Genomic DNA, 24,921 nt, shown 5'->3' with positions numbered 1-24,921 from the left:
AGGTTCAGGTTGTTTTGTGAGGAGACACAGAGCAACAGTTGTCTTTGTGTATTTCGGTCAGCCAGACTGGGCTTCATTTCAGCCGTCGATGAATAAAAGACTTTGACCCTTGAATTCAATCACAGCGATTCTTTGGTCAGGACACAGCTGGACGAACACAGACATCTGTGTGCGTTTGTTCATGTCTGCATGTATGTATGTACTGGTACATTCTATATTTATTCATGTTTATTAGTGTCTTGAACTAACACACAAGAAATTGATATACTGCACATTCCAGCTCTATGTAAAGGACAAGCATGCAGTTGTCCTGGGTCTTGTTGCCTCCAATGAACCTCAGTCAAAATGTACTTACTTTAAAGAAGCCATGACTGGATTTTCTGTCCCACAAAAAGTCATGCCATACTCACTTTTAACAGTCAGCAATATTGAAAAAACATGAAGCTAAGATTTACCACAATAAGTATAAACATAATATCTGGTGTCTTACAAGCCAGTCAAATATGAGCCTTTGAGATCAGCTATTATTAACGTCTGTCAAAGGGTCCCTGTGGAGTTTTTGACCTGTAGCAGTGCTATAGAGCTGTATTTCTATAAGAGGGGGACGTAATACACACCCTGACTACACTGTCACAAGTGGGCCAAAAAAAGCACTTCAAGCTAATAAACACGGATGTAAACAATGCTGGATTTAAAATACGTTTTATGAGGTGTTTTTGGTGAGTAACACTGAATGTAAACATGAGGTTTGTTTGCTTAAAGGAAAACACAGGGCAACCTTAAATCTAATCACAATCCTTTAGTTATTTTGTTGGAGCATAATTTTTTTAATACTTTTTACCCACTCCTCAGTCTCTCAGGCAGCACTTATTTTTTAAGCTTCTAGGCTTCTCCCACCAATCCTGTCTCCTAGAAATTGCATTTATATATTACTAAATTAGTTTACCAATTACATTGTAGTAGCAAACATAATCACTGCCTGGATTACATTCAGAGGGAGGGATTCTTTGAGGGAATGAAACGCTACATCCATGGTGGGAGTGCAGAGACCAAACTGTGACACCAGAATCCAGGTTGGTCGCCCCTGTTTGTGGTCATGTTTGGTATCATGCCAAACTTTGTATTAGACCCGCCAGTCTACAGTGTCAGTGTCACGTTTCGGCCTCGGTTCAAAATAAAGGCACCAAAACTACTTGGTTATGTTAAGGAAAAGATCATTGATTTGCTAAAAAACAAACAAGAAAAAACTCTACTTCAGTTTGGGTTGATGTTAGGACTAACCTTTAACATCAAAACCTGGCCTCACACTGGCTATAAATTAAACACTACAAATAAACACCCAGCCATCCCGTGGACCTTTTGGCTTTCTCAAGACAAAGACACAAAAAAGTCGAGTAACTCGTTTTCATGAGCTGATAAAAAAAAAAGAGAGAACAAAGCAGTCAGATAAAAGCAGTAAGACTACTTTTTTCTACCAGTACATACAGTATGGGTTAGGGTTATCTTTTTTGGACAAAGGACTTGATAACATATTGTTCACGAAACAAAGGTTTTAAAAGATATTCAAAGGAGTTTGAGAGACAGAGGTCAACAGAGTAACTTAATCTTATGTTCGAGGTTTGTTATTTTCAATAGACAAAAGGACCAACAAGAAAGCATTTTTATCTTAACTTCTTAATGTAATAATAATATAATAAAAGAAAAATAAAAGTGAAGCTGTAAAAGATCTTGCACTTGACCTGCATTTAGATTAGATTTCCCACTTTAAGATTATCAGTGAAAACAGACTGATACAAAGATAAAATATTCTACAAGTGGAAATTATATGACTTATTTCTAAAAGAACATGGTTCATATAAAAATAATTTTTAACTCAATAGATCATTACCAAGTCAAGTCTTAAAAAGCTTTTTTAATAAATTCTGTATTATTTTGCAAAAGGTCTTGAAGTGTGTGTGTGTGTAGTTTATGTGTGTGTGTGTGAGAGAGTGTGCGTGTGTGTGTGTGTGTGTGTGTGTGTACAGATGTCAGTCAGTGTGAGAGAGAGAGAGAGAGAGAGAGAGAGAGTCAATGTCGGTGCTGTTCTGCTGGAGAACGCTCTCTGTTGACCCTTTTTTCCACTTTCCACAGAGGAAATGCTTTCCATTTCAACGGGAGACGATCACAAACGGTTTCTCTCACTGAGAGGAGCTCGACTACGGAGCCATTAGCGGCTAATGTTACTGAATACGAACAAAATTTGATGTAGCTCCGGAGACTGAAGGCGTTTCTGTGTGTAAACGTATCAGTTTTCTACAGTTACGTGTTTTCTACCAGTGTTATCTGTAATTTTTCTTTCTAATTGTACAGTATGTCCTTACCAGGGCCATTTCTAGCTTTTTGGGGGCCCTATGCAAAATGTTGTTTGGGGCCCCCATATCCATACTCCATGTGTTTTGTATAAAGACAAAAACAATGTTTCTTATCTGCAATATAATGATGATTACAATGAGGACGATGGAGGACACGTTTCATATTGTCTGTCAGTGCTTATCGTACTGTATAAAAACAATTGCTATTGCACCAATGACCTATCTGTGAACTTATTCATGGAACGTTTTCTAAAAGAGCAAAATATGCCATAGGACATGAGAGGAATAAGGCCAAAAAAGATGCTAGTTTTTGGGCATATCAATAAAAATGGCAGCCTTGTTTGCTTTCAAAGGATGGCCTTTCATTCCACCTGTCCCTCCTGCTGCAGCCGCTGAATGAGATTTTATCATAAGACCCCCCTTCACACACACACACACACACACACACACACACACACATACATACGCACACACACACACACACACACACACACACACACACACACACACAATGCTGCTGTTGAATACCAGAGCATGTTGAGAATACATTTGCCTTGGTGCAATTTATAGCTTCATAAACGCTATTTGCTGACAAAAATATTGGAGCATGTGCGGCCTCTCCCTTCATTCACACCCTTTAATCAAAGATGCAATTACAACCTGTCCCGTGTAAAACCGGCCTTCACTGCTCGGTCTGTGGTGACAGGTAGGCCTGCCGACCATTTACTCTTTTGCTTTTATATGCAGAAACGCGCTGAAAGTACACACACGGAGGAGAGAATTACAACATGTTTGAATATCTCTAACCCTTGAATTTAGCTTTGCAAAACGGTGTCTGTTTTTTGTGCACATACCATCGGCTTGTTTTCTAACACTGCACATTTTTAGGTCAGCCAGAGAGAATAAAGATGTTTCTCAGCTGCTAAGGATCTGCAGGTTTCAGACATTTAGGACAAAAATAAAGTTTCTTTCTTTTTCTTTCCTTCTTACCAGCCCGCATACACATGTATTGTTGTGCCATCTGTTGCAGAAGGCCACAGTGAAGCAGGGACAGAGATTGTCAGCATCCTGTAAACCTTGACAGCTCACTGTTTGTGGCTGTGAATGTGAATGTAGGTTTAGTTGTACAACCCCAATTCCAAAAAAGTTGGGATGCTGTGTAACAAATAAATAAAAACAGAATGCAATCATTAGCAAAGAAACTGTGTTCACAGACAGCCCAGTAGTGTGGTTATATCCTTTATACAGTCATGTCTTTCAGGTGAACCTCGCCCCATCCTTGCTTGTGAGGCTCTCGCAGATGTCCCTTTCATCCTAATCATGATACTATCAGCTGTTAACAATGAACCTGTTTACCTGTGGAATGTTCCAGACAGGTGTTTTTGAGCATTCGACATCTTTCCCAGTCTTATGTTGCTCCTGTCTCAACTTGTGAAACATTATTTCTGGCATCAAATCCAGACTAAGGATATTTTTTCAAAAATCTATGAAGCTGATGAGATAAAACAGTAAACATATTGTCTTAGTACTGTTTTCAATTTAGCATATGTCTAAAATGATTAGGAAATACTCGCATTCTGTTTTATTTTTGTACTTGGCTTCACAACTTTTTTGGAATCAGGGCTGTAGTTGTGCATGTGGATGCTGGCCCTGAGGTGGATGTTATCTCTCTGACTTGTGGCTGCTCTTACCTTTGACCTCCCCCAGCAGTTCGTTGGCATTCAGGCGGTCGACGCGCTCCTTCCAGTCCTTGGAGAGGAGCCTCTCCATGCAAGTTGGTTCTACAGAGAGACAGAAAATAATCACCATTACTTGTTGTGTCTTTTAACAGCTTGATAGCTTGATATCAATCAAAATAATATTTTTTACTGCCATATTCTTGAGATGACAATTACTCAGATTTGTAAAGACTATTGGAGTAATAATGAAAAGCTTTCTGGGTTGTGTTTTCAAACACGATGCAAGTACCACCTGTTGAGATAAAGCTAAAGACGCTTGAGAATATTTATTATGACCCACATATATCAACCTTGAAATACGTAGCAGAAGCAAGAGAGGGGAAAAAGAAGAGACGGAGGAAAAAGGACAAGAGAGAAAAGATTCCATTCCTATGAATTGATAATTTTCTCAAAATGGGAACAGCAAACCGTATCCTCCCTCTTTCCCTGAAATAAAAAAGAAAAATCTGCAGCAGCCATCCAGCTGACCAAATGAGAATGTCTGCATTGTTCTGAGACACTGTCTTATTTGCGGTTGTCCTCTTTCTCACAATATGTCTCATAGCCTCAGGATAATAGAGATCACTGGTCCCACGTGGTCTCATAAGATTCATAAGGTCTCATTTGTTCGATTGGAGTCCTGCTGTGAACTTTATTCAAACAATGGGAACTTTTCAATTCTTAACCAGGCAGAGCAGACACGCAAACAGAGACAGACATCTGCCCACATGCTTGTGTGTGACTCGTCCAAAAGAAGACAGAGATGCACAAAGTCAAGTATACATGCTATATGTGGTGATACAGGTATCAGTGGTGAACTTCAGCTATGTACATTTACTCAAGTACAGGTTTGACGCACTGGTAGTTTACTTTTACTTTTATACTGAAATTCAGGCATTTCCCTCCGTTGGTAAATTCTGCTCCTGTTTTCTTTTCTAATCACGCCCACACAGAGCTGATCTTTATAATAACCTCATGAATTTATAACATATAGCCTTTTAACTGTTCCTGGATAAGTGAGCCGTTGCTTCTTCTGCAACAATGAGGTTAAAAGGACCATAAACTTGTGTGATGACCCGTGGGAAGTGTTTTATTTCATGCCTGCAGTCTGTGTGTCTGTGTTTGTGTCTGCTGTTCATCCCTGAGGAATAAAAATGACCACAATAAGTGGTGACACTATTTCTTATAGTTTATCAGTGTGATTTATTGCCTGATTTGCTCAGGGCACAAGGACAGAATAGAACAAATGCCAAAAGGATCGCTGCAGATTTTGAGCCGACCACAGAGCACTGTGGCCCTATTGGTTAACAAGGGCACCAAAAGGAAGTAAGCAGCGCTTTCCGTGCCATTTCACCTCCTGCGTGCCCCCGGCGTTATATGGAGAGGGCAGGAAATAGTGAGAAGTGCCAGTGTGTAAGAAAAAGTCATGGTACACCATAGGGTAAATTGCAAAGCACTGCATTATCTGAAATGTAGGTCTGTCACAATATAAGATTTTCACTACATGATTATCGTGGCAAAAATAATTCACGGTAAAGATATTATTTTGATATCTAGTGGTCTATTTTTTAATTCTGTTGTTTGTGTATTTTGTCTCCTTTTTGGCAAATAAATAACCCTCAAAATACAAGTGTGGGGAGGTGAAGAGACTCTGTAACCTTAACTGTAAAATAGTATTAAAAAAAACAATTACACTTCAGATGAACTTATCATCATAATATAAGTATTATTAACATGACAACAATGTTTCATTTTCTAATATCATGGTTATTGAAAATATCATAAAATTGCATCACCACTATTTCCAACGTTGTTCAAATCAAGAGAAATCCTATTTTTATTGAACAGAATTTGAATATGAAATTGAATTTCTCCTACAGTCAATGTACATCTTATGTTGTCTTTATTCACGGTAATGATGCACATGTAACGAACACCAGCTGATAGTCAGCGAGTGAGGAAAGAGGTCAGCAAACACAGCTAAACATGACGTGAATAAAAACTTTAAAACATTACCTCGTCTGTGAATATTTCTGCCCGCGTCACATCAGATAGATTTAATCGACAATGGCAGCATGATAATAAAGACTCCCATGATCTCTCACTACTTCACCACGTCATCAATCTACGTCACTTTTGATTGAGAGACCCCTAATGACAGAAATTATGTTCTGTGCGTTTGATCATAAAATCTAAATACTTCTTCCACCAATTTTAGGTGCGCAATAATGTGAGTGTGTATCTGCATGTGAAACTGCTCCCTGCACATACTGTAGATGTTCACACACTCCTCATCTGCCTGCGTCCGTATGTATTCTCTGGATTTCGTGCCAGTGGACACACCACAGATGGAGTCATGGTCACGCAGGGCCCCATGCCGAAGCCTCAGCCACCAAGGACGTCAAAAAAAACACACACACACACACAAAAAGGAGACATTCTTGGGTGCTGTGCGGAAAGCATGCCCCCGAGGGCTTGCCTGATTTAGAATGGTTAAGTCAGACAATAGCTCATTTGTGGTGCCTTTATCCTGACAAAAGGCGCTATAGGCATTCATAAGGGCACATGGCCTATTGTGAATGGCTTAATGTTTAGTTTGTACGTATGGGCCCATTGTGTGGTCAAGACATGCAGTGCGCCGGCCGAGCACAACTTCCTCACTGAGTCCATTAAAGCCTTGCATGTTTACAGTCGGATTATGATTGTTGTAAATAAGCTAATGCAGCCGTCCAGATCACATGGGATCAGTGTAAACAAAGGGGGGGACAATGGCAGCGAGGGAGGGAAGGCGGGGTGGTACACAGCTACACAACAAAGTCTTTAAAAAATACAGGAATATATGATGGTGGTTTCCCATATTTGGGAAAAAAAACAGCAGGTCTTTCCAGACAGGATGGTCCACATAGCAGTGAAATAAGGTAGTTAGGACAATTTCCCCACCCTCAGGACAAAGGAATCCACCCATATTTTCACAGATTTATTGGACGAGTGGCTCCATCGCATATGAATTTGTATACATTTGGTTCAATGGGTGATATTTACAGCCACTAAAGGGGGAAAGCTGGAGGATGGGGTCAGATGAGCTGCCTTTTTTCTCATCACAAGACCTAAAGACGCCAATGTGCGCTCGTCCAGTGGGCGTCCTATAAAACAAAATTAGGGAAGACGATTTATGGGAGCACTTAAGAAGGAAAATACAACCTGTAACTCCAATGCATCTGCATAAGTCAACCGTGTGTGTACTCTGATGCACAATTTATACCCCACGTACCGATAAACAGATCGGACAGAGAGACAGTGGGGGATGGGAGGGGTGAGGTGAGAGTGGGGATGAGAAGATGAAGAGAAGAAGAAGAGAGGGATGAGAGGGGAATGTTTTACCCTAGATGGCTCTCTATCTGTCCCCGAGACCGAGTCAGGGATCAAGTGCTGTTTAGATTGGAGGGTGGATAAAAATTCCTTGCTGTCCGAACACCGACTCCTTTATCAAGTGGAGGAGAAATGCGGGATACGGGTGGTTGAAAGAAGGAGGAGGGAGACGGTGGATGAATGGGGTGAGGAGAGAAGGAAGTGTGGATGAAGAGAAACAAGAGGGAAGGTGAGCTGAGGAGCAAGATGATGAAGATGCTTGTTTCATGCTCTGTAAGTACAGAGAGCCGTATGGAAGGATGAGAGAGAGAGTTTAGAAAAGTGAGCAATGAAAGACAATGAAGGGGAGAGATGAGTGCTCGGAACAGTAAGGAGAAAATGAGGAAGCCCTCGTTAAAACGTGTTTTATTTGTATTATTTTGAACTGTAGCAGTAGCTTATCAATCACCTTCTTTATTCTCCTCGACAAAAAAACAAACAGACACGAGTGTTATTGGACGTTTCTAATTGGTTGTAAAACGGTTACAACACATGACAAGGAGGAGAGACAGAGAGAAGGAGTGAGTGAGCAATAAAACCAAAAAGACACAGAAGCGAGGCGAAGGCGATAAGAAGTGGATAAAGGGAGAGAGTTGTAGTAAATCAGCAGCGAGACAGCCAGTCAGCCAGCGAGTGTTTAGGGTAAACACACTTTTATCACCTGTCCCCACGCCAACCTGCCAAGAGACAGTGTTTTGGGTGTTTTACACAAGCCACAGGCAGTGTGTAACTGTGAGTGTGTGTGAGGCAAGCATCAACACTCCCAAACATCCAGTGCCAAAAACAACACAGTGTGCCACAGGCTTCCACTCAGACTGAGTCGCTCTCTCTTTTCCCTCTGTCTGTCTTTTACTCGCTCCGTTTCTATATTTTCAAAAGTTTTTCATGGAATTACCTGTTCAATAAAATGATCTTAATAGAGCACAATGGTAGTATTTTCCCATTTCAAAGTTTTCTTAACATAGAAACACAAGGTCATACTGGATAATGAAGGCATTATAATTAACTTTATTATTGTTATGGCCGTCTACTTAGCTTTACTTTATTTTTGTCAAATCACAATTTTCCCACCAGTTTATTATGGCTGACTACAATAACCATTAACATCAGCTGATGTTGATATGGACACAAAGTCACTCAGAAGTCAATTTAAAAAGCCTTTTTTTGCCATAATTACCTAATTCCTCCACAGCTGTCCCACAATCTGAAAGTTAACGATGTTAGCAATGCACCAAAATAGCTGACAAAATATTTGAACAAAATGTTCAGACATAATGGTAACTCAATGGCTTATATAGTTTGAGTAAACTATACAGAGCCAGCAGGCAAATAGCTTAGCATAAAGGTCAGAAGCAAGGGGAAACACTAAACACTAAATAAGCGTATTCCTCAAGATGACGAACTATTCCTTTAACTGATATCATCCCATCTTTATGTAAACAGGATTGTACATGTAAGTTATTAATAGTTTAAGTTATAAATGTTTTTGAATCAGTAGAGCTTGTTCAGTCTCATTGTACAGCAGCAGAAAAATGTCCAGATATGTGAAGATAAAGTCGTCACACCTTCTGTGAAACATCATACATGTCAAAACTAGACAAGTCTCCATTGTGCTTGTATGGTCATTAGCCAGATATATTTTTCTGTGTTTGGCTTCAGGTGAAAGTGTGAAATTTGACCTTAATTCAAATACACAAAAGAACAATAACAATACTTGAGAGAAAGTTTCCATTTGTTTTGACATGCAGTAGGTCTACATTCAGGAAGCTGGTATGTTTGCTTTATAGAAGCATACTTAGTTCACATTTTAGATTTGATGACTTTTCAAAAGTTCCTCTATAATTCACTTGACATTTGGATGGAAACACAGCGTCTCTTTCACTCACTTTCTCTCTCACACACACACAATGTGCTGTGCCAAAGCTCAGGAGCTCCTGAGTCTGCAGTCAAACGCCAAAGTAAAGAGAGAAAAACATTAATCTGAAAAATAAGTTAATGTTAAAAACAACAAAGGCCAGTGTTTGAGCGAGTACCTGATGTTTGTGTAACACATCCACGGCTAAAAAAAACCCAAAACATTTCAGTCTTAACTTTGCTACTGAACAAGTGTAAATGGAAGCTGACAGCTACACTTTGCACTTCCAAATTTATGTCAGTGGTGTGACTTTAGCTGCAGACCCCACAGCATCAGAGAAAGAAAGGAAAAGAAAAAGAAAGAAAGAAAGAAAGAAAGAAAGAAAGAGCAGCTGAACAGACAAAAAGATAAATAATACAGAAACAGACAAACAACAACAGTAAAGAAAGGTAGAGAGACAATAAAGTTAAAGAAAAAGTGAAGAGCTGAAGCGAGAGGCTGACCGACAGAAACAGACAGATAGGAAGAAAGATACAGAGAGATAGAGCGAGAGCGGCTGATAGAGTGAAAGAGAGAAATAGAGCGAGAGAGGCACAGAGAGAGCAGCTGTCCTAACAGCTGGCCAGCAGGATTGATGTCTCAGTGAAATAAAACTCAACATATGTCCAAACATGAGGAGACAGGCCAGCCAGGAGGAGGAAAAAGATACACACAGACAACACACACACTCACACATTCACACCGATATGAGAACACTGCTACACTCTGAAGCACTTGAACATACAACACACACCACACACACTGATTAAAGAATGCCAGTACAGTGCTGAGATGTTTAATTGCACAGAGAGTTTATAACACAAACACCAACACACACACACACACTTCCAATGGTCTATCACTGCTCGCTCAGTGTTGTAAAACCATTAAACTGCAGAGTGGTTAGCCTGGCTGCGTGTTAGCACGGTGTCCATTTCACACACACTATTTTCATCTGTCAGATGACACCGAGACTCTCTTGTCGCAGAACATGGCCTGAGAAAGCAGCCGGCCCTCGAGGTCGGAGGGGGAGGTGGGTTTCTGAGGGATAGTAGCCCTGTGTAACCCTCTTTTCATACGTCACCCCTTCATACACTCACACACTTATACACTTATACACACACATTCTCTTGCTTTTGCTGCCCAGTGATATGCTCAGAGTAGGCCACCTGTAACAATGCAACAAAACCTTGTCGTGAGTTAAAAATGTGGTATAAAAAAAAGGATAAATGGGGAGATAGAGTAGCTAAAATTATGATTGATGGATAAATCTGTTTATTATTTTCTTGCTTGCTGGACTATACCGTTATTGGTCTGCAAAATGTCAGAAAATAATGAAGAATGCCTTTCACAATTTCACAGAGCCAGCTGCGAAGCCAGTAGCTGTGTCCCAATTCAGGGGCAGCATCCTTCAAAGGACACGGTCTTTGGAGGGACCTTCGAAGGCCGCATCAACCGTTGTTAAATGGGACGGTCTAGCCTTCGGAGTATTTCCTGGTTACGTCACCAGATGTTCCTGCACTTACCCTTACGTAACGATTTCTGCCACCCAGGCCCGCGAAAGTGAAAATACAAATAGAGAGTTTGACTGAAAAAAGTTGGAGGCTTTAAGGTCCCTTGAAGTTTTACATATCTGGTGTTGGATGTTCAAATGAGTAAAAACCGAGTATAAACCCAATACTTACATTTAAATGTCAGATCTGCGCCACTTGATGTCGCCATTTTCTTTCTTTCTTTCTTTCTTCTTTTACGGGACTGAGCAGTGGCGCGCAAAGAATCTTGGGATATGGTAGGCCGCGAAGGATAGTAGCGGTGGGTCCTCCAAAAAGAGGGAAAAGAAGGCCACATTTGTGGGGTGCATTTGAAGGAGTCTTCGAATTGGGACAGCCTTCGCACGGCGTTGTGACGTAATTGGCCTTCAAATGCGTACTTCGAAGGATGCAGCCCCTGAATTGGGACACAGCTAATGACTGCTGCTCTAGGCTGCTTTTCACCGTTTGTAAGTGAGAAACCACTAAATACGGCTGATAAGGGACCACTGAGTTCCAAAATTAGTAAATGTCACACCACTGGATTTTTTTTTAGACAATCTCCTGCCGTGTTTGTGACACATAACCAAGTGTTTTAACGTAACCTCCAGACAGCTCCAGCCATCTTTGTTGCGTCCAAAACATTTACGACAAAACATGATGTTTTTTCTCACCCTAACCAAGTGTTTTTTGTGCCTAAACGTAATATACTAAGACCATAAGCACAGGAATGTGACAGAGAAAAATTGAAGTTAAAGTTTTAACTCATCTGTAGTTCTGTAGAAATGTACTTTGCCGACATTTATTCTGGTGATTGGGTTCATAGGCGATGGAGGACATCATACAGTAGTTTTTAACGGATAACACAGTGAGTTAATTAGTATCTGCTACTCCGACCAGCTGACAGTCAGAAAGTAATTTCAGCATTTTTATATCCTCATCTGACAAAACAAAACAAAAACATAATTCAGCATAAAGATCACCTAATGGCAGTTATGAGCATACATTTACATGGCAACCAACCTACGCCTAGTTCTGACCTTTGATCTTTAACACAGCTGCAGGTGAAGTTAAATACAGCAGTTGATTTTGCTCTGAGAGACTAAAGACAGGCCCCAACCTTGCCTGGATGGAGCTTTCATTCCCACTGGGGCCACCCACGCTAAAAATACTCACACAGTACTCCCTCCCGGCAGTGTGAAGTACTTTATGTGATATAAGGTGGCAGTGCTGCAGAAGGTGCCGGGTCAAAACCCTGCCGCCCTGAATTAGACAAAGGATAGTGTTTCGACTGAAGGTGTGAGCTTAAAACTAGAAAAGCCTGGCTGCTGATCCCTGCTGTGCCGCCAGAGAGGTCAGGTCTGCCCTGAATTATGGCACTCATATTGACAACCAACAGTCTGAAGGTTGGGAAACTCACTCACTGCACTGATGGAGCAGCAAAAATTAAAAGTAAAACTCTCACGTCATCAGAACTAATGAAGTCTGACTTACTCAAGATACGTTTGGCAACACGTGGGCAGATGGTACATCTTAATACTGGCTGATTTCATTTCTCCACTGTCACTTGCTTTGTGAAGGAATAAAAGCCCAACATTTTTCTGATATTTTCCAACTTCTCCACCTCAGCTCTGGAGCTGGAGAACAATCAAGCAAGAGCAACTGATAAGCTTGAAAAGCTGTACAAGCTTGGGCGCATGATGATGCACAGCAGCAACAAGGTCACTTTGGATTTAATTAATTTTAAATGTTAAGTAAAACATCTATTCACTGTATTATTTGTTGAAAATAAAATACATTTTCAGTTTCTTTAATTAGGTTTCTTTGTGGAGAATACATTATGTGAAATGTTTGTATTCAGACTGGATGGACAAAAAATGGCAATGCAAAGTCACTGAACTTGGGTCTTCAACTATCAAGAGACTGATAGTTTTAGATAGATTTCTCCACTTTACTTCATTCTTTTTTTAAAAATCTTTGTTTTCAGAAAAAACAAGACTACTGAAACCTGAACACACATCCAGTTTGAAAAATTGCTTCTTTGTTGAACGCACGCTTCCAAATCACCAGTTCAAGACCCGGGCTTCTGGTTCCACTTTAGGCATGATACATGAAACCCTACCCTACTTAGCGCACACACACACCGACACAGACAAACACACATACATACAGCGTGATGTGTGGTTCAGACACAATAGAAGCGTTGTTTTGGACCGACCCTCAGGGAAGCTGATGTGGGCTGGATCTATGGTTTAGGTCACAGAGGAGAGATGGGGGGAGTCAGGGAGCCAAATATCAGTGGGGGGGTTGAGTTGAGTCGACAACCGCTCCACAACTAACCAAAGAAGAGTAAAGGAAAGCGGATCCAACATGGCCACCTAAACCTCAAACCGACCCCAATCTGCCCCAACCCCAAACCTGACAACACCTCCATAACAGAAAAGTGTGCAGGATGAGATGGAAAATGCATCAGTGACACAGCTGCTCCTTATATTAGCTGTGATTGGAGCTATCATCAAATTCACATCATCAGGCACCATCTAATTTATGTTTAGGAGTGGCATGTCCATGAAACAGATTTTCAAAATAAATGTTTTACTTTTAGATTAGAAAAAAAAGGGGGGGTGGGGTTCTGTAAGAATACACACTTATGCATTAAGATTAAATAAAAGTCATCGTATTACTCTCTTGTCTTTATTTGCATATGTTTGACGTTGAGGTAATCCAAAAGTAATCAAGTTACATTACTTTAATATTGTGATACTTGGATTAGGTTACCGACACTGGTAATTAGTAACTGCATCAGATTACATTTTTAAAGTGACCCAGTGAAGTTTACAGTTCAGAGCATACTTCCAGAACAAAGAGGATCTCATTATGCTCCAGATGCCTTCATATGTATTTATAACATTTTTAACTGTCATAAATAAAAAAGATACAGATCAAGTCACAGATTTTTTCATCAAAACAAAAAATCGATGACTCCAAGTTTTCAAGAAAATTACTTTGTAAACAAGTAAAATGATCCAATAAATTTTGGAAAAATGACAAGTTAATTAAAGAATGCACTGTATATCAAAGCCATGTGTGTGATGGTTCAACACATCACAGTGTGTATTCCATCAGATAATAGTCCACATCTTTGAAGCGCCATGTCAAACACGCTCCACTGGCCTCAAACATGATGTATGTATTGGCTCTGACACAGGCAGTATCTTTTTTTTTTTAACAGTTATATCATGTTGGCCATTGCCAGATGCTGATTTATCAGGTGAACAATTTGGCATTTAACTGAAATCCTAGTGAAAAAAGGAGTACTTGATAAAATCACAATTTAATCTGATTCTTTTGGACAACATTCAAAACTGTTCCAGCAAACCACATCGCATGCGCTCGTACCATATGCTGGCTGGCCTGCAGCCAAACTGAGCAGCAGAGGGCTACCAGGCATATCCCACTGACTGTATTTGTAGTCAAGACCCACTGGCTGTGGCTGATCATTAGTAAAGAGATCCCTATCAATTACAGGGGAAGAGATTGAAACCAACCACAAAAAGTCCAAAGGGAGTCGGCCTGTTGGCAGAGCTGAGGAGAGCAGCACTGACCACTAAACACTCGGATATAGATCAGTAGATTCAAGATTTAAGAATGAAGCTTATGTTTGGAAAAAAAAAAGCACACAGACATTTTACACACACAGTGCTGCCATAACATGGAGAGTCGGGACAGTATTTTATGCACAAGCATCTCAAATGCTAATCTACATGCACGCACACACAGAGACACACAGACAAAGCCTCTACCTGCACACAATCACAGCTCAAGCTGCCAATCCTATAAAGGAGGGCAAACATAGTGCCAGGGCCAAGACCCTGTTAATTAGCCAATAAGCTTAACTCTCGGGGCCGACCCAACTAGCCTGTTAAGCTGTCATCACAACTACTTCCACCTGAGCGTATGAATCCATAAGCTCTCACACACAAACAGGACAGGCACACAGGGCTCACAGGGCCTGCTTAAGTTGGAAGTTCAGTAAATGCACCATAGCTTCATCTGCAGCTTAGTTGAAAAAGCCTGCAGATAAATTAATCATCAAGCGTTATTACTGACAGGCCCGGGCTGGTAGCTAAATTGCTAATCGGAAGAAAGATCCTTTTGTTCCCCTGTAACAAAAACAATATCTTGTCTAAGTCAGGTAGAGCATCTGCAGCAGGCGTAGATGCTGAATACACAGGGGGACACTAGTCAAAGATGCGCATGATTTCGCAGCGCTCCCAACTCGCCAGCTCACTAGACCCCCATCCAGAAGAGGACTTACTTTCAACAGTTTGAGTGGCGGTAACAGCGGAAATGTTGAAACAGGCTTTGAGCTGTGAGCAAGAACAAAAATGAAGCCTGGCAGAATGTCTCTATTGTCACCGAGGAGCAGGGTTAAAAGCAGGCTTGGCCTCACTCTGACCTCCTCCACCAGCTGGGGAAGCCATTATATGGGTGATTGGGTGCCCAACTCTGGCCTGGCTTCCACTCAAGACACTGTGCAGACTCCTCATAACTGGACAACACAGGCTTAAACACACAGAACAAGGAAGAGGCTCATAAAACAGCTGCTGCACAAGAAGCTACAAGAGGTCACAGGACAAGAAGAGTGTTGGTGCGAAGGAGGCAGTCAATCAAGAGCAAACTTGTTCCCCTTACAGTACTTTGAGGATTACACCTACATTTATTTGTTAAAAACAGTTCAGACAACATGGCTTTGACTGTAGGTGTCTTTGTAAAAATTAACGTACAAGGTTTTAAGGTCCTTTAAATTTGATTTTAAAACCAAAAGCAGTTGTTGTGGGTTCTGGATAAAATGTAGTTTTCATGACTAAATTAGCATCAATAATTTTCACAACAAAAAAACAAAAGACTTCAAAAACTCTCTTAATCTGCTTCATTATGACTGTGTGGGTGTGGTTTGATCAGACTTGATTGACGAGTGGCAATGCACGCGAACGGGACTCCCTAAAAAATGTCCTGGGTTGCACTGAGCGTTGTTTGGTGATCATCACTGCTCCTGTCCCATTTGAAACCAAAAGTGAATTCTGATTTATACATTTAATCCAAACCATGATCTTTTCCAAAACCTAACCAAGTTTTTTTATTGCCTAAATCTAACATTGTAATTTTATTTTCTAAACCTAACCAAACTGCAAATGAAAATTGGAGTCTAAAAGCCATAAAACAAAACTTGTTTTACTCGCGGGACACAAACTCTGGTCGCTCACTCAAAACTCATACATGTAGGTGCAATCCACTCGGCCAGCTCATTACTCAGATTCTTCAATAATTATGCATTTTTATACTCCATCATCTAAATATTTATAAAAGTTTTTCCAGCAGAAAACTTCTCATGAAGCCACCCAACAGTCTCACGAGGCATAATATCATCTTCCATGCACATAGAGGAGGTACAATACACAAATTGTTGAGAAACAAGATCCACTCAGAGCACAAGCAGAGACGGTCACAGAGCTCGCTGAAGCATGCACTGCACCATCCAGGCAAAATATAAGTTTTTAGGTAGTACCACACGTGAACAGCCTCTTAACTATCACCAGATTGTGATAGCTTATTTTGATTGGTGCACTTTGTGACATCACCACTTTCCAACCCCCCTCCTATTTCAAGCAAGTGACAAAGAGCACACACACAAATACAGAAATATCTAAAATAAAAGATAGAATTTAAGTTCATACAGGACTTTGTTTCTCATCATAAGAAGCTGATTGAGGAAATAGGGCTTTTATTCATGCAATGATTTATAACTCAACATATTTCTAGCTGAAACAGGACAAAAAGGGAAAATGGCTTCTAAATGGCATCTAATTATGAGTTCAAGTTACCACAAAAATGGATCAATTCATGATGACTTATGAAAAGAAAGCCGGATTTGTTGCATCGCAGACATGCACCGTCACATCATGTTGCCACTAATGCCAGCCTGGAAGCTGTGATGTTGACCATTTCCATATGATGGGAGGGGCAGCTGGCGATGTTCACAAATTTTGAAACTGTATCATCAGTCAGGGTTTTGGTGTATGCCTGGAGGTAGCAACAAAACCTGCTGTTTTCTTTTAACAATTATATATTTCTGGGATCTATTCCAAATATACTAATAAATTATATACGGTTTTGGTCTAGGAGGTTTGTGCACAATCATGCAACGGATTGTGCACAAACCTCCTAGACCAGTGCCTCTTGACTGATGGGTAACCATCAAATAGTGTCTGACTGCCTGTCAACACTGTGAATGTTGAGCAATCATGAAAAAACATGAGAGCAATGTCCTGTTAAATTTGTGAGTTGTACACAGTCGGAAGCCTCGTTCTCTCCAGTCAGTCTACGTGCTCTCATCTTAGACTGAGACAACAGCAGATGTGCTCTTATATCATCTGTAGCACTTAGAAGAAGAATTCTCAGACTTAACTTCAGTTTAGAAGTCGAATTCATAAATTAGTCACACAGGTGTCCGTTTTGTAACCGCTCTGCAGTGGTACAGTGCAGCGGTAATTGAGCCCAATCTCATTTGCAAATGAAACACATGAATTGTACAGTTATTCATACGGGCTCGAGAGTAAGCAGGGATTAGAGTGATGTTAAGTGTTTGCCAGGCGCCAGAGCTGCTCTAGGCACATTAGACGGCTGACTAAGTTGGCATGAGGGCACCGTGCCCATGCCAGGTCCCGTTAAGAGCGGGTCGGGGCCCGGGGAGGCACAACAATACAGATAATGATAATTCAGTCATCAAAACTGAGGGAGCTTGATTGCACACTTCACTTGGTTTCGTGTCCATCAGGCAGAATGGTTTGGGCTGACATTCAGATAAATGTGTCCACTTTTGACTGCTTTTTCAGTTTTGTATTGAGGGCTCAAGGAGACAAGGTGAATTCAGAGTAATGATGGCAAACAAGTACCCTATCCATGATAAGAGACAGGTTATTGTTCGGGTTGTTTCTCTGTTTATTACAAGCTTTTATTTCCCATCCTCTTTATCTCTTATTTTTAGCTACAAAATGACAGAGGATGGAGGAGCGTTTCCATTCCACAGGATGTCTGGTGCCCACATTTTCTTTTCTGATGTTTCCTCATCCTGGCCTTGAACATTTTATTCAGTAACCAGCCAGTTAAATAAGGGCTAAGTGCTTAGCTCCATATAGAGGATGCCTTTTGTATGCAGCAGGCCCTTGTGTCTAAACCTTCTCACAATGCAGGCACAATCAAACATAAATGCAAACCCTCGGACCTTCACCCACTTGGTCATGGTGAAAGTCCAGACAGAAAGGATGTGTTTGCAGCAGCCAGCTGTGTGGCAATACAGCTGACACAATCCTGAGGAGTTCTTTATATCTTTTAAAAGCTGAGGCGGCAGTTGGGTTAAGAAAAAAAAAAAACTCCCACATTGCAAAGCGAGGCCATGTCTATTCATTAGAACTGTCACAGGCACTTAGGGCTCCTCTGAGCAGCGGACGGCTAACAGCGTGCCGACAGGGGGTGAGCGCAGCGCGAAGGCTAACAACGACATCATCCACACTTTAGCTCAGGGCTACAGTGCACGGAGGGGTCAGCCATGTTAGGCTAAGTGAGTGCTCAGTGGCTAATAGGGTCTGTTCCATTTGATCATACAGCCAATCTAACCTGGGAGAGCTCAGCTGACTGGACCCTTTTCAGCAGGAGGCAGAGGACGAGGCGAGGGACGGCATTGTTCAAGCTTTAATGTGCTTGCCTTTTGAGCGCTGATGATCAAATCTGGTCATACTATAAAAGGGTTCTGAACAAAACCATGTTTTCAGCGTCAGTCTAAGTTAACACATGCCACTAAAGAGACGGAAAAAGACTTGGAGCGAATGCAGAACAAACCTGTGGAGCTTTCTGCCGTGCAACGTTTGAAATACAAAATGATCCACAGCAGGAGTCAGTTTATAAGCCTATTTACCATCATGGCCTTGCACTCCTGTCTGCATTACATTCCTACAACAAACAAAAAATCTGCAAGTAAATGATTTGCCTTTACCCGTAATATACAACAAAGCTTTAAATCAGGATGTGAGCAAGGTTGCCTGTTGAAGAGAGATTCCAAAAATGTGCCAAAAGTCGTTTCAAAGGTTCCTCAAGTTGAAGGATAAAAACAGAAAGGGAGAGAGAAACAGCAACCCCATCAATGTACCGTGGAAGTTGTAATGAAATGAAGAAGCACAATTCCAACAAATTAACAAATGAAAAGAAAAAGGGTAACTGTTTGAATGCTTCAGTTAGTGACATCGCCTTTAATGGCAGACATCTATTGATCAGCGTCTCTCATTTTACCTAAACTCAAAATGCTGAGGTACTTGTCAATCTCCATACGTAGGGTTGCATTAGGTTCTAAATGAATTGCATTTCCACGGCAGTGCATGAAAGACATTTTAACAATGCGTCTTCAAGGACCACACAGCAATTCACATGGATGTTTACAAGGCCCAGAGTTATTATTCATGCTAACGCTGTATGATTCAGTGTGCCTGGTTATATTGCACATCTTTATCTCGTTTGTTTTTCTCTTAGCTAAGTGTTTGCAGCCTGATCAATGCCTCTTGTCATTGGGGACATCAGCTCTGCTACTTAACAAAGGAAGAGTAGAATTCAATAGCAAGCTGCGGGTTTTTTTCCCTTCTTTGTCCGTAAAGAAGGGGGAAAATGTGGAGGAAGTCTGAGTCATTTTGGGCACCATTGGGTGAAATATTTCAGGCTGTATTTACAGATGAACTATGGTGCTGTTGTTGCATCTCTGTGTAAAATCCACTGCTTCTCTGTTTGACTTCATAGAGCTTGTCTTTTCAGACACAAGACAGCACAGACACCGATGAAAAGTGATTATTTACATTTTTTTTGTTTGTTTGTTTGTTGATTTTGTAGCTAGAAGCTGCGACCCAAATCATAACTAAGGGAACCTCAAATTCAACGAGACGCCCCTGTTTTCTGAATTTGAACACATCTTACATTCTTTTTTGCCACACAGTAAACGTTTAGTAAGTAGTCTTTTCTGTGCTACATGATCAAAATATATATATATTTTTTTTAAAGTAAGATCACCTTGACAGATTTTATCTTATACTGTTGTTCTTGTCTGATGTTTTTAATGTGTCTGTATGTTCTGTGCTGTATTTCAAATTGCCTCTCTGAGAACATCAAAGTTTTTCTAGTCTAGATGTAGGCAACAATGGTTAGGTTGGGTTTAGGAAAAGATGACGATGGAGTTAAATACGTTAAAACAAGTCTATACTGACATTTGGTTCCCACAGAACTTACTGGAAAGGATTGGTATTACCCGAGTGTATGTACTGCACATCATTTGTACACAGAATGAAACACCAGGCTGGGAATACTATGTTTTCTAAGGTAATAAGAAAAGTTGACACTTTAATATACACATACTCAAAAAGTTCGCCACAAATCACATGATCACACAGGATAGCAAGAAAAGGAAAGATTTTGTTGACCACTTTTCTTGCTCATCTAGTTAAAAGCCATGAAATATCATCCCGTCCAATATGAGACTTGAAAGCTATTGTGATTAAACAATCAAAAATCCTGAAAAAACTAAAGAAGTTTTATTCATGTTACCTGTGACAGATTATTTTAGTCCCTTGCAGTTTTTAATGCTGCACAAACAACAAACTGCAGCAAACAGGAACATTTATTTTGATATATTAGACTGTACAGAACAGGGCCATACGATGTAAAAGAAGCAGACTCAGAAGCTAAGCGGGGTCGAGCCTGTTGAGGATGGGAAAGGAGAAACCTGCACATGTGATGGAAAAAAGTGAAAAGAAGACACACACTTAAAGTTGTCCCCCAGCACATCCTTCCACTCACGTTCCCTTTGATTTGACAGGAAGATGTCACAACATTTTTGAACACAGTCACACACACACACACTCACAGGTTTTTCCTTTCTGTACTGTAGATAAGAGGCGAAGCTACCTATCTTTCAACTAAAGACACTGTGTACAGTATTACGCCTCTGGCTGTCCCACTCGGGCCCACTTTACTGTATCAATAACAAAGTAAAAACCTTTAAATGAGAGAGATCAAGCGCTCCTCTGATATCATCATGATTACTATGTGCACATAACAGTAAAGAGGGGTGTTAGATGGTTTTAGATCTGGCTTGCTGTGGGGTGGGAAGGGGCAAGCTGAGGCATGCTGGGAGACTCTGGCGCTTTCCTGTATTAGTGGTGAAGATCAGAGGAGCAGAGGAGCAGAGGAGAAAGGGATACCAGTGTTTTCACTGATTGATATTGTGATCTAACAAGCGAGGGATCTGTCAGGTGTAATTTTAGATGTTCAAAGATCCTCTGAAGAGGATGTGTTCAGAAAGGGAAAACAAAATACAGGTAAGGCTGTTCTCGTTTTATTTGAGAGTGAGGCGTAAATGAGGGACAACAGCATCCTGTCTATTAAATATGAGGGAATAAACTCAGCTCTGAAACTGTTTTAAAATGCTCCTCAGTCACCTTCTATCAATAACAAAACTCGCTCGGGTTGCCACCTAGGATAGCCATCTCAGAAAAAATGATGGTTTTAAAGCATCATGGTACTTTATATGACCATAATTATGAGAAGTAATTATAATTATTTTCAGTTACAATGACCCTTAAAGGGATAAAAAGAGTTGTTTTGTTTTTTTAGGTTTTTTTTTTTTTTTTGCTATATTATAATTATAATTTCACTTTCAAAAATATGTCCTGAGAGATTTTTTTTTTTTTTAAAGAAAACACTAAAATGCCTGATTTCAATAGCATCAATAAGCAAATGTACACAGTACAATAACAGTAATTTTACATACCACAGTATACCTTGAAACTGGTATATCGCTGCAACTCTAAAACTGTTGTTGTTAAAAATGAACAATGTGCCACATGGTCAAATGTTCTTTAGAGTTATTGTAAAGCTGAAATCTGTATCTTATTTTTCCTAGAATGTCATTTCCTGACTGTTGTTTAAAAAAAGCACATTTAGTTGCTGTTTATGTGCTGCTATTCACTCTGATTGTTTTAGCTGTCTGGCTGACAATGCAAATAAAGTCTGTTCAAACCAGATCTGTTGTATACAAAATTACATAAACATAAAAAACACCGCAAAATTCAAAATCCAAGTTTTGTATTTATGTATTAGTTTTTTATTTGTTGCTTTCTAGTCAAAATGTCTCATTACACTTAATATAAGACACAATAACCTAGAAAGCAGTGTTGTGAAAAGTACCTTGAGTAAAAGTAAAGATATTGTGTTAAAATGTTACTTTACTGGTAAAAGTGAAATTCACGCTTATAATTAGTACTTGAGTAATAGTCTTAGAGTATTGAATTAAGTGTACTTGAGTATCAAGTACACTTACACTTACATGAGTATTCCGGCAAAAATACACGTGAAAGTGAATTACACGTATTTAAATGTACAGTATGTATATACTGCATTCTTTGGGTCGACCCACCTGGCCGATTGCAGTGAGTAAAAAGTATAATATTTGCCTTCAAAATGTAATAGAGTGAAAGTTTAAAAAAGTAATTTAAAGTCAAAGTACCTCAAAATTGTACTTAAGTATAGCAATTAAGTAAATGTACTTAGTCACATTCCAACACTGCTAAAAAGTAACATTTCAGTGAGACAACGGGACTTGTTTTGAGACCATTTTCACATGTTGCCAATGGCAGACACTTTTACTTGTTACAAGCAAGGAGCACCAGATGTATATTTTGTAAATATTACAAAATATACATTGTGTGCAAATGTATCCTATCAATCAAATATGTTACAGATTGAATAATCCAGATATGGGTTAACACACAACAGCATGAGATGACTTTACCAGCACATACGTGGTTTCTCTTCCTTTTGTTGTAGTTCCAACATCACTTTATGATCGATTCATCTATAATACTTGAGATATTTGCAAACTGATGCGCCAGTCATTTTAACTAACTATAAAAAAAACTGACAGTGAAGAATCAACAGTTCTGAAACTTACATGTCTACTGGTTGCTCTCTTATTCTACTATTGCACAGTGAATTACTCTATGGAAAGAAAAATATGCAAAAAGGGGCCTTTGAATTAAAGGTTTATCCTGCTCCGGTAAGGGAAATCCAAATGGGTAACATGAATGAGCTCCATAACTCCTTTTTTAGCATTATGAAACCCTTGAATAAGGCATTTAGCCGCAAATGATTGAACCTTGTAAGTCCTTTTTTGATCGTTTCCCTGCTTCCAAATGAGTTAAAAGATTATATGAACCTTGTAAGTCCTTTTTTGATAGTTTCCCTGCTTCCAAATGAGTTAAAAGATTATATGCGTTCATACCATTTTTCAAATCCATATAAGCTAATAAAATGTATTCTCTCCAAGCCCTTTAGAGAAAGCCAAAAATGCATTTTCATTAGACATTCAATGTTTTTTCTTAGATCTTGCTATGTTCACATCATGGAGATACAAGATTTTCACATGAGCTGTAGCTCATCTTTCCTTGGAGACATTACAGATAAAGCACACAAAGAACCATGCACACACATTACTGTGCAGACGTCTGCCTACCGTCTTGTTCTGTCTTGGTCAGCTCCACGAGTTTCTTCTGTTTCAGTGTGTCCACCACGTCGGCCAGGCTTCCTTTGCGGCGCTCCGGCGTCCCAAAGGCGAGGCCGATCATTGGCTCTCCGCGATCCCTGGAAAACTCTTCTGGCTTGGATGGAGAGGTAGAGTTAGTCCGGTAGGAGTAGACTGAGCAGCCCTTACTGCTTTCATTGTCCTGTGAAGAGACAGCAAATATGAGAAGCAAGGTCAAAACTTGATTGCCACCCTTTTGTATGTGATCGGCAAATGCATGCTGAGTTGTGCCCTTTTCTTTCTTTATTTTTATTTAATTTATAATAGACAAATTATCCATATTTTGGAGTCTATCATTGGGAGCCCTGTGGTGTCACCCCATTACATTCCTTTAAATTGTATCTATTATTCTACAAATAGACATACAGGTCAGTGTGTGTTGCAATTGAAGGTTTACAAAAATATAGAGTTGGGCCAACCATTTACTGCAAATCATTCCACATCTCTCCCTTCATTTCGTGTTATCTCTCTACTGTCAACTCTCTAATAAAATTATTATGCCCATAACAAAGGCAAGAAGTGACATGACCATGACAAAGAAAAACTGTAAATCACAGTGGACAACAGGGATTAGTAACAATGCACAGCCCATTCACCAGAATAAAATGTCGGCATTGTACATTTCTGCAAACCACAGATGCGTTAAAATTGTACTTTTTATACATATCATATCATATCAACACATCTACATTACACACTGTATATCATATTACATTTGGTTTACATGTAGTCTATATGATCTTAACAGGATGAGGAGGAGGGAATGGTGGTGGCGTTCCAAAGTGAGAGATCCCTGTTTGAGACTGCTTTGAGATGAAACCGACATTTTGCAGCTGTCTTTGTGGCGGCAAAACCAGAAATTTTAAGTCAAAACATTATCTTTTTCTTAACCCTAACCAAGTGGTTTTTGTGCTGAAACCTTACCAGACCTAAAGCACAGCATTGTCACAACAGAAAAATGAAATGTAAAGAAGCGTAATGTTTTAACATATCCGTGATTTGCAGAAACATGCGATGCTAACATTTATTATTGGGTTGAAATAAAAAACAGTGATTTGCAGATTCACTTAAATGTAACAAAAGTTTTGATATTGGCAGTTTTGTCGTATCGGCTCAAAACTTTACAGGCGAGGCATTTCCTTCCTCACAATTTGGATTCATTTGTGTATCAATGTGTGATAACACATGATAGATGTCTAATGAGCCTTTCTATTTTGCGCTGCATGACCAGAGTGTTTCTCTCCCATTGCTGTTTGCTCTCATAAGCCCTTCAGGACGACCACATTGTCCCACACAACAGACACTTTAGCACAGGTGTTCTAACACTGGGGCTATTTCTGGACGC

The 24,921-nt window shown here is 40.0% G+C and overlaps 1 protein-coding gene across 5 annotated transcripts in view; it reads right to left on the bottom strand.

Moving 5' to 3' along the window:
• LOC311263664 (transcription factor SOX-6-like) overlaps positions 1-24,921 on the bottom strand; it is a 115,641-nt gene that overhangs the window by 48,004 nt on the left and 42,716 nt on the right. For all 5 annotated transcript variants that reach the window (XM_084363890.1, XM_084363889.1, XM_084363887.1 and 2 more), the window contains 2 exons: positions 23,508-23,718; positions 4,043-4,132 (listed from right to left, as the gene is read on the bottom strand). In XM_084363890.1, the coding sequence (XP_084220016.1) occupies positions 4,043-4,132; positions 23,508-23,718 (301 nt within the window). The remainder of the gene's footprint in view (positions 1-4,042; positions 4,133-23,507; positions 23,719-24,921) is intronic.

This window comes from Pagrus pagrus (assembly GCF_965226575.1).
Source record: "Pagrus pagrus genome assembly, chromosome: 10".
NCBI classification, from domain to species: Eukaryota; Metazoa; Chordata; class Actinopteri; order Spariformes; family Sparidae; genus Pagrus; species Pagrus pagrus.
Note: the sequence above shows the minus strand (reverse complement) of the source record. Positions and strands in the feature narration are given on the sequence as shown.